This window comes from Typopeltis vanoorti, chromosome 13, assembly GCF_054136105.1.
Source record: "Typopeltis vanoorti isolate ZY-2024b chromosome 13, IOZ_Tvanoo_1.0, whole genome shotgun sequence".
Classification (NCBI taxonomy): Eukaryota; Metazoa; Arthropoda; class Arachnida; order Uropygi; family Thelyphonidae; genus Typopeltis; species Typopeltis vanoorti.
In genome coordinates this window covers 93,558,979-93,569,649 of record NC_143561.1, presented here as the reverse complement: position 1 = coordinate 93,569,649, position 10,671 = coordinate 93,558,979, and the positions used below count along the sequence as shown (strand labels likewise).

The window sequence follows — 10,671 nt, the reverse complement described above, 5'->3', positions numbered from 1 at the left end:
AACGTCAATCATAGTAACAAAAATAAGCATTTCCGGGAGCAAGTTGCTATCAGAATTTCTTGATAGGTCTTAATGCTATATAGCAAGCATTTGAAAAAATCTGATAGTGAATTAGTAGTAAACTTTTCAAAAAAAAAAACAAACTAGTTCATGATTACATAAACTATTCTTTGAGAAATTTATAAGGTTATCAACTTTAAAGATCAGTTTCTGGATATTTTCTACAACTAACACAATATTAAATTTAGTTCTTGACAAATAAAGCATGCAATCCAATTTTCCTAATTAAATTTAATTTCAGTTACCAACTAGTGACTGCAATATCACAAACATTGCAAACTACACACAGCATTATGCAAAATATCCTTTATTTGAATTGTTCATAAAATTAATTACAAAATATTTTTATCAAATATTATATTACAGTAATTTTACCAAAGAAGTATTACTTTTTACATACTTGAAAATGTCACTGCGGAAAAGATTAATAACTGTATCTGTTTAGTACTTTATCTTATCATTTATTTAAGGGAGTTTTTTCATTGAAGAGAGAGAAAGCAGCTCAGGCATAACACTCTGCATACAAAGTAAATGTTTTTAACATGGAAACATAGTAAATGTTAATTAACACTTTATTTACAAATATTTCAGCTTGAAACTAACAAGCCATCTTCAGTGTATATTTCTGACATGTTGAGATACAATTACAGTACAAAAACTAGTGGTGATTAAGGAGAATGAGACTTTCCATATTTTTTGCATGGGCATGCAATTGTTCCAATTTAAGTTCAGGAACAATTGCATGTCTTTACCAAAAATATGAAAAGTCTTATTCTCCTTAGTCATCACCAGTATTTTCTTTAAATAAACATTCATATTTAAAGTGACAATGATGAAGTAATCAGGTTCTTGACCAGAGGATTCTGTGTTCAGTATCTACACCATGCTGTGATAAGCCAGACTTTTTATTATAAGTGATGTTCCTGTATTCTTTTTTCCACAGAATGACCAGTTTATCCAAAATAAAGAGGATTACAGTAATCAGGAATTTGATGAATGTTTGGAAAGGTAAGAAGATAGAACCTGTCCTTGAAGGAAGGTAGCCAAATGAGAATTTATTTATTGGAAAGAATCCTTTCTTTCATGCTTACACGGTGATCAGAACATTATGGAGACAACTACTGTGTTAGAGCAAAACTTTAGTTTAATATAAACCAAAATGAACACTCGACGTTTTGACCTTCATATCAAGGTCATCATCTGGTACATACACATATACAGAGAAACAAGCTGCCCTACAATCTACATGGTACTTTAGGACGTTAAACAATTTTCAGCTTTTATTGGAACTATTCCATACCAATTGGTTGAAATTTATATATATGTATAATCAGTATTTTTTTTTTTTTTTTTAATTTATACATATAGATATATAGAAACATGTTGCTCTCTAGTCCAATTTAATTTTGTAACCTAATAGATAATAATAGGACTCTAGCTTTGATGTAGTAAAGTTTTTTTTTTTTTTTCCCCAGCAGAGGTCAGGCCAATAATTGTTGTAACGGTTGGTCAGTAACTTTAGCAAACCATGTAGATTGTAGTGCAGCTTGTTTCTCTGTATATATGTGTATGCTCCAGATGATGACCTTGATATGAAGGTCGAAACGTCGAGTGTTCATTTTGGTTTATATTGAACTAAAGTTTTGCTCTAACACGGTAGTTGTCTCCATAATGTATTATTGGAAAGAATGTCGGTATTAAGTTATGTTTAAGATTCTTAAATAGGTTCAGAAATGCCAAAGATGTAAGGAATTACAAATCTGTTGTATTTGTCTTTTGATGCAATATTCTGGATTCATGAATTTGTAGATGGAAGTCCTGAGGTCTGAAACAATATGGGGGAGGGGGCATCCCATTCACAGTGATCACTAGTATTTTTTTTTTAAATACTGTAATCATATATTTCAAATAATATATTGTTAGCATTCTGCATTGTATAACCTTTTGACCACCGAAGATGACCTATTAGCTACAAGCTGAAATATTTGTGAAGTGTTTTTTAACATAAGAAACATTAAATAACACTTTATTTACAAATAAAGCATGTCTAAAAGTATACTACATACGAAGTAAATGTATATATATAAAAGTTGCAGCACATTTTTCTGTTACATATCAGAGTCAGAATTTTATTAAAGTATGGTGCAAATATAATTTTAAGGTTTTTTTTTTTTTTTTTTTAATGAAATGGAGAACATTGCATAAATTGAACATGATTGTCTTAAGCTGGCATGTAAGCACAGTATACATATTATCAATGGCCTATTCAAAATAAATAAGCTTGTTTATGAGCAGCCTAGACTAAGCTTGCATAATTGTATTAAGTGCTGTGCACTTTGTATGGCTTTGGCAAAGTGACTAGTGTTTGTTGCAACTCTATGTTATTTTGATATTTGGCGTATATATATTAACATTGATTCCATTAAAAAAATGGAAAGTATAAGGTCTTAACAACCAACCGCTACCACATTTTATTCAATATATAATAAAAAAAAATACTTTGAATTTATCAAGATTTTGACAGGACATGAAGTAAAATGAGACCAAAGATGCAGTTATTCTGCCTTCTAAAAGAAAATGGAATTACAGAAGTTGATTATTCATTTCTGCAGCACATAATTTTAAAGTAAACCAAGCGACCATACTTTGAAGACTTCTAGCATAGGCTTAATGCCTACTCTTTTCCATCCTAGGTCAAATTCCTATAGGAGCATTGACCTAACAACCTGTTGGACCAGTTCTTTTGGTGTGTCTTTCAGCAAACATGTGCATACTTTTTTTTAAGAGGAAAAGGAATCTCCAGTACAGATGAGGCCTATCTTGCATGTATCACATTACATCTCTATTTATGCAAAAACTTACTGACATACTACCAGAAAAAAAAAAAAACTGGTCAACCAGCAAATTACATTTAATATACATTTTCTTATAATGGCAATTTACATGCATTTTTGTGTTTATGTTTCATATGCAGAATGGGCATACATTGTTTACTTGATAAATGAAAAATATAAAATAGTGAGTTGAGAGAATTAAATCTTAGTGAACAAAGTCCACATTATCAACATACTTGTTACATAATAAGCAAACTTATTATGCTCATAATACTAGTCAAGACAACACTGCTACCAAATGCAAATACAGCTTTATGACACATCGTGCAAATGTGTTAATCTTTTTAGTAACTACTTGAAGTAGTATCCTAATAAGCATTAACTTAGTTTCTTTTCTCCATTCAATAAAAATGCAAGGGCTTTATTATGAAAAAAGAAAAGTACTTTCCTGGACAAATAAACTGCTATTGTTTGCTTTAATGTAAAGAAATTTTCATAGTGTCCACACTCAGCCTTGGGTTTTAGTAGTATAAGCATGTTGAATGTGATATATAAAGATGCCACTTTCAGCATTTCAAAGGTTGCAAATGAATACATGCCAAGACAGGTCTTGAGATTTTTTGGGGGAGGGGGGGGGGAGCTTGTCCATTCTTTCCTTACATAATGTTTTGTGTAAGAAAAAAAAAAATCTTTCACTTATTTGAATTATTTAAAAGGATCAATGCAAGTAACAACTAATGCTGATATTACTGAAGCTTTCTCAATCAAACTAATTGAACCGTTTTCTGAACAAAAGCACCAAAGCACACTTTACATCTCTTTAAAGCACTATATTTGCTCATACAGTGCTTTTCAGAGATCAATGCGAAAGCTATTGCTTGTTAGGTGCTACTTCCTCACATAATATAGATACAATGTAATTTGTTCATCAAGAGATTATCTGTTTTAAGTTTCGAATTATGGAGAACTTTAGCGAAAACTTATTTTTCCCACTGATCATGAGCACTTTTTCTAACTCTAATTTTTCCTAACTGGAAATTAAATATTAAGAAATTCATAAGAATTTTTTATCATTCAGTATTGGTATCACCTCACTGCAAAAATAACATTCCATGTTCAAATGTCTTTTCTAATTAGTGACATGCAAGAAAAAAATTTACATGGCACAAGTGAATCATTAGTTTCTATTTTTTTTTTTTTAATTCGTTTTAGTTTATATTTTGGACTATATACAATACACAAGCAAAAAGCAAGCTTTTTTATGCTTGTTGCAGATGGCAGCAGTAGTATATATATATTGCATTAATTGCAATACATCAAAGGTAAGAAAATGTCCTGGAATTTGTTCACAAAAATATCAATGAGCAGTGTCGTCATAAGTGGTTTAAACAAACTGCAACATGAGGGCATTGATTAATAAAGGATATTCTTCAGAACGTTGCAAATACTATATTTAGAATAGTCAAATATTATACTGAAGGAATAAGCTATAAGTATAGCAGTTGTGATTTAACATAAATGTTGGCAAAAATAGAAAAAAAAATGCAAATATACATACAGTTGAGTGTACACAAAATGCATTAAAAGCAGAATAAACATACCAAATGCAAATGCTTCTTTAGCTGTTTTTTTTTTTTTTTGGTCGTGATGTCTTATCATTACGTGTGTGTGCTTTTATTTGTGCCAAATGATGGCACACTTCCTATTGAAATAAGTGAATGGATAAACTGCAGTTTTGCAATTAGTTTGATTGCAAAACTGCAGTTTATCATGGATGACTGAAATCCAAACTTATTTTTGTTTGAATTTGACCAGTAAAAAAAAAAAAAAAATACAGTATATATTTTTGAATTCTTCATCTCCAATATGCAAAATATCCTGACACTATTTTTTATCAAATTTTATTTTTAAAAAGTAATTTAAAGCATACTCATCATCCAAATTGTCTTTTAAGTTTTACATTGCTTGGTTATTGATACTGATAATTTATGATGGAGATGGTATGAAATCACTAAATTATTTTAGTGATTTCACAAATTGAAATCATCATAAAGGCATTACAAAAGAAGTGAGACTAAAGTGAAGAAACAAAGTAAGACCAAAATCTTAAAATGCACCACCTAGTGAGCGTGAATGCTCTTGGTTATTGGGCTAATGGTCTGAGGAGGAGCATTTCCCAGATGTAAGGCAGTTTTATGCATTCAAATTCAAGGAAGAGCATATTTGTAATGTATTTGCTTCTGTGAATAAAGTGTCCTTTTTCAGCAGAATTTGTTACAGGTATCCAAGGCAGGATCTGCAAGTCCTGAGCAGTAGGAGTCTCTGTATCCAGGGGCTCGGATGTTGGCTGTTCTGCCTGTTTGGTCATAGTAAGACAGATAATCCTTCAAGGCACTTCTACACTAGGTAAACACTTTTGACAGGTTTTTGCACTGGTAGAAAATGAATTTTGCTCACAGTTCTGTCCTGCTATTCCAAAGCATTCAGCAGAAGTAATAAACAATTTAGGTTGATCAAGATGATTCACTTTTAAAACAGAATTTGTACATAGCAAATTAATTGTATAATTAATTATTGACCTTATAAATTAATTGGACTACTACTCTGCATGTCTTCATTCATAGTCCAGACATGCAAAAACATAAACAGAAGTGATTCTCAAGCTTTTTAGACTAACACTTCCCTTTTTTGTTTAAAAAATATATGACCATGCACAGCTCAGAAAAAAAAAAAAAATCATTAGAACCTATCCATATATATAATAATGCCAGTGTAGGTAGTGCAGTGTTTATCACAAATTGTTATCAAGCTCTTAACTAATAATGTAATTTCACCATATTTCTAAAAGATATTATAAAATATTGTTTAACATATCCTCTGAAAGATTTCAGTGAATGGCAATGAAATTATAGTGGATATCTGTTTTTGAACAATGTGAGTGAATAATTTTGCCTTTTCAGAATTTTTAACCAAGTAAGGAGATCAGAATATATCATCATTATTCTGTTTGACAATACTGATTCACTTTATAGCTGGCTCGTTCTCTTTCCTTGGAAAGATCAAATTTAGGTAATGATAACTGAGGCAAACAGCCTGGAGGCAGCTATTCTCTTTAGTCAGAATCTTTCACAAGATCTTGAATAACAATAAGTGATATATTAGACATCCACTAATAATTTGTAATTTATCATGAGAGACAGCCTAACACAGCTGGGATTTGCTATTAAAGTAGAACTGAAGATTGAATTCTTAATGCATGTATATGTTATATTTCCCTGTGATTTCACAGGGAGGTATAACATACCCACTTCAACTTCCCCCCAACTAGTGATGGTTAATTAACTTCTCAATGATTATATGTATATGATATGTAATTTTTTTTTTTTTTAGAACACATGTGATACAATCTCTTAACAATCTACAGAAGTAATGGATATAAACTTTAGGCTCTGTGTCCTGCAGTTTACTTCACTTACATATCTTGTACTTCATTCAGTACTTTTTTTTTGTGGGGGAGTGTTTCTTTCTGGTTAATTCTATGAAAACTACCTTTCCCACTACTGAAATACATACATTTCATTGCCATTCTTATCAGGATTTAGTTTAAAATACTTACTGTAAGAAATGAGATTGTCTAGAAATAAACAGAAAACATTTGCTGATTGACCAGTGTTATCAAACATTTAAACTTTTTTTTCAAATGATTCTTTCAAAAGTTCTTTCTGTTCTTTAAGAATCTTTACAAAAATTTGTACAATTCCTTCTCCTCCTCACATACACAGAGAGAGAGAGAGACGGCCACCAACAAACTGGTATAAAATTAAGCTCATGATTTCATTTACATTTTTGGCATCATTTCTTAAAAGAACCCTGAAGATTCAGAAAATACATATAAGCCCTCAATTGGAAATAGCCTAAAAGTTCAATGTGAAAACCTTTCTATAATCATTTTTAATTTAAAAAATGCCATTTAAACTCTCTTTTTTTTTAAAGCCATTTTATGTTTCTTCAGAAAAAAAAAAAACCTTTTCAAGCTATTACACCCTGTGTTTTAAGTTCTTTTATCTCAGATTCAGATATACCAAGCACATCTAAGAGAATCTGGTTTGTGTGCTCTCCAAGCACTGGAGGAGACAGTCTGGCTCTGTTGATACTTCCACTATAACGGACTGGTGGACCTGAAATGCAGGGAAAAAAAAATTAAAGTGACATACAGTTCTGACCTTCACCACAGCAAACAGTTTAAGAACAAAAAGATATATTACAATGAAGAGTTTACCATAGCAAATTTCCTCTGAAATACCATTAGTGCTATGAGACTTCTAAAATAAGACTTTTCATTTGTTTTTGTTATAGTAAGTTCACTATAATGGTGTTTGGTATAGGAAGAGTCAAGTGTAATAAATGATTTTGAATTATATTCTGTACATTTTAAATTTTCATTAAACCTTTCATTTTAAATAACTTAATCATTTCAGCTAAAAAGGACATTGGTAAAATGTTCTATTAAATATAAAACATATCAGACTACAAAAGTTGGAAATACTGGGATATCCACCATAGGTTGATACCATGTTGGGAAATATGCAAGGGATGACTCAGGAGCACAGCTGGGAATAAGAAAACTAATGATAGAAAGTTAGGCCAGTTACATGGAAAAAAACATGATTGAGAAAAGTATGTTTAGCAGAGTGTACCAAAGAGGTGGGGAATGTACATATACTTGAGTTCAGAAAAAGAAGGTGGAGAATGATGTAATTTGACCGAGTGACATTTTTAATAAAAATTTCCCTAAATAGAACCAAAATACCAACTGACTTGTTTCATAATGTCAGTGAACCAAATGCCTGCATCGGCTATCTCAGATTGCCTATAAATCAAAAAGAAACTTAGCACCATGGTTGTTTTTGATATTTACAGTATGTTTAAGACCATTGCTTGGTTCTTTCCTTATGGTCAATAACACTTCAGAACTGCTGCTTGGTTCCTCTTTGTTTCTGAGTGTAGTATACTTCTTTGCCAGTTTTCATATGTTTCCACATACGTGATTGTAAGAACGCATGTCTTGTTTATTTTTCTAATTTTAGTAGTGTGAGCATTTGGCTAGCCATAGAAAAATTTTGAAAATGTTGTTTAAGAGACACTTGTGCCATAAGAGGTTTCTTCATTTAATTCAAAAAAAAAAAAAAAGGATAAGTAATATTATTTATTTAAGGCCATATATTTCATCCTAAATATTATAGGCCATCATCAGTGGCAACAATAGTTAATTACAAAGTAGAATTTAAAAAAAATAGATGATTTGAAAAAGTAAGAGCTATGTAATGTTTTACATAAAACAACACAATGGTATATAGGCCATCATCAGTGGTGACAATAGTTAATTACAAAGTAGAATTAAAAAAATAGATGATTTGAAAAAGTAAGAGCTATGTAATGTTATACATAAAACAACACAATGGTATAACTGAGGAAATATTGATAATTTATTAGCTAAAAAAAAAACCCTTTACTGTGTGATTAAAATAAGACTTTCCCACATCTTAGACAGAATACAATTTAATGGCTACTTTTCTTCCTATCAATAAATTATCAGCATGACTTCCATATTCAAAAGATAAACGGTCTCCCTTGTGTCTAACAAGGTCTTTGTGACTGTCATTATTCTTGCTTTGGACAAACTGGATGCTTTGTAGAAAATAGAATACAAGAACACCAATTTTACATTAGCAACAGTAAATCTGAAAAATCTGGCTTGGCACAGAATAGATACAAATCACAACATCCTATGGATTGAAACATCAATGTCAACATAAATTTGAATGCTTGTTTAAAGAAAGCACGGAGGCCTTACTTCACCATCCAAACTTAAATCAGAATGACTGCACTAAGATATTTTAATTTATTTTAATTGCATATCAATATTTTTTTTAAATAGCTAATGAATTATCATATCCAAACACTTTGACAAACTCACACATGCATTACCATTCTTACCTTTCTGCCACAAACTGTTTATCCCCAATAATGAATATATTGTGCACATATGCACAAGCACAATACACCTTACAAAACCCCTCATTAAATTCTCTAAACAGTGATGTCTTCACTACCTCAGTATCACATAACTTCACTGTATTCATATACCAATAAAAAGCCAGACAAAATACTCGCTACCTAAAGTACACACACTGTGCTTGACCAGAACCATCACTGTATTCAGTGATGGTTCTGGTCCTTTACAATTTTCATCTGTTTATACTCCTCATATCTTCCAGACCAAATCACATAGCTCTTACTTTTTCAAATCAATCCATTGTTCACATTCTACTTCATAATTAACTATTGTTGCCATTGATGATAGTATTATTTATCCCTTGTGTTTTTTCATGTTAACTGAATAAAAATTCAAAAATGGCTCTTAGTGATAGAAAAGAAGAGGAAACCATGCAAGTGAAAGAAAGGGTAAGAACTAAAAATTTCTTATATTTGTGTTTTTATTAAAATAAAATTTTTAAATGTAAATTGTTTTAAACTTTGTTTAAATTTTTGTTATTATATTCTAATGTGAAACATAACTTTTTTTAAAAAAATAGATACCTGTAAGTGATAAGGAACAACTCGATGTCGTTTCAGAATAAAATTTCCAGATACTGACACCATTGATCTCAATCAAATCACTAGTGTTGACAGCCATTTTCATCAATTATTTTTCTGAAGAAATCAACGTGACAAATCACGTTGATTTCTTCAGAAAATTTAAAATTTCTATATCTTTTTGATATAGAAATATTATATGACATTTGTTGTCTGAATGTATTACCAGATAATATCAAATACATGGGGGGGGTAATTCAAACAGAACTAAATACACCTATATTCTTGAATCTGCAATAGAATTTTCTTCACAGCATTTGTAATTTGGGAACAGTCCAATGTTACATATGAGCCAAATTTATGTTTATCAGAAAACTGTCATCACAGAGGTCAGACTAAAAAGCTTCGATACTCTAATAAGTCTTATTATACAACTAAAGAAAACTTCATGATATCAAGAGTTTTCTAAAAAAAAATATAAGTGCCATTGTAAGTAGGAATGTCATAAACTTATGTCTGAAGATGTAAGAAAACATTTTTTCAAAGAATTCTGTAAACTAGGAAATTATGACAAACTGCTTATATTTGCTGCCAAAGTTTTTGAGATCCCAATGAAATGTAAAAACAATAAAGACTCAGAAGGCCATACAATAAGGACATACAAAATCAAAGACCCACACAGTCTGTCAAGATTTTTTTTTTTTTTTTTTTTTTTTTCAAAACTAAGAATTTCTTTTGAGTGGATAAATACTGATTTAACAAAATTTAAAGATGGGAATATTAAAGACAAATGAGGTGGGAGAAATAAGTTGTCAGAAAAAAAATTATTGGAAACACAAAGTTTCCACCTAAAAGTCACATTATTGTGGAAATCAAATGTTGACTTTGTATTTTAAGTTATATTACAGAAAGAAAAATGCATGATCTGTATATATAGAAGAGAAGAAAATCATGACTTAAACTTGTGATTTTCTTCTACATACAAATTTTGTAAAAGTATATTGTACAAGAAATTTAATCTTAGTGGAAAATTGAGATTTCAAGTTTAGCTTTGTGTGAAGTGTGATTTGATCGAGCAAGTACAGGATCTGAGAATCAATGAGTGGAAATAAAATTTGCCCACCATCAATGTGTCATTCTTTTAAGTTTTCTGTAAAAATATTCAACAAAAAATCATTAT

At 30.5% G+C, this 10,671-nt stretch overlaps 1 protein-coding gene across 1 annotated transcript in view; it reads right to left on the bottom strand.

Annotated features, from left to right (window-relative positions):
- Nucleotides 1-351: 351 nt before the first annotated feature.
- Nucleotides 352-10,671, bottom strand: part of LOC150100374 (succinyl-CoA:glutarate CoA-transferase) — a 152,517-nt gene continuing 142,197 nt past the window's right edge. The window contains exon 12 of the mRNA XM_090402297.1: nucleotides 352-7,072. Within this exon, the coding sequence (XP_090258423.1) occupies nucleotides 6,924-7,072 (149 nt within the window). The 3' untranslated portion in view covers nucleotides 352-6,923. The remainder of the gene's footprint in view (nucleotides 7,073-10,671) is intronic.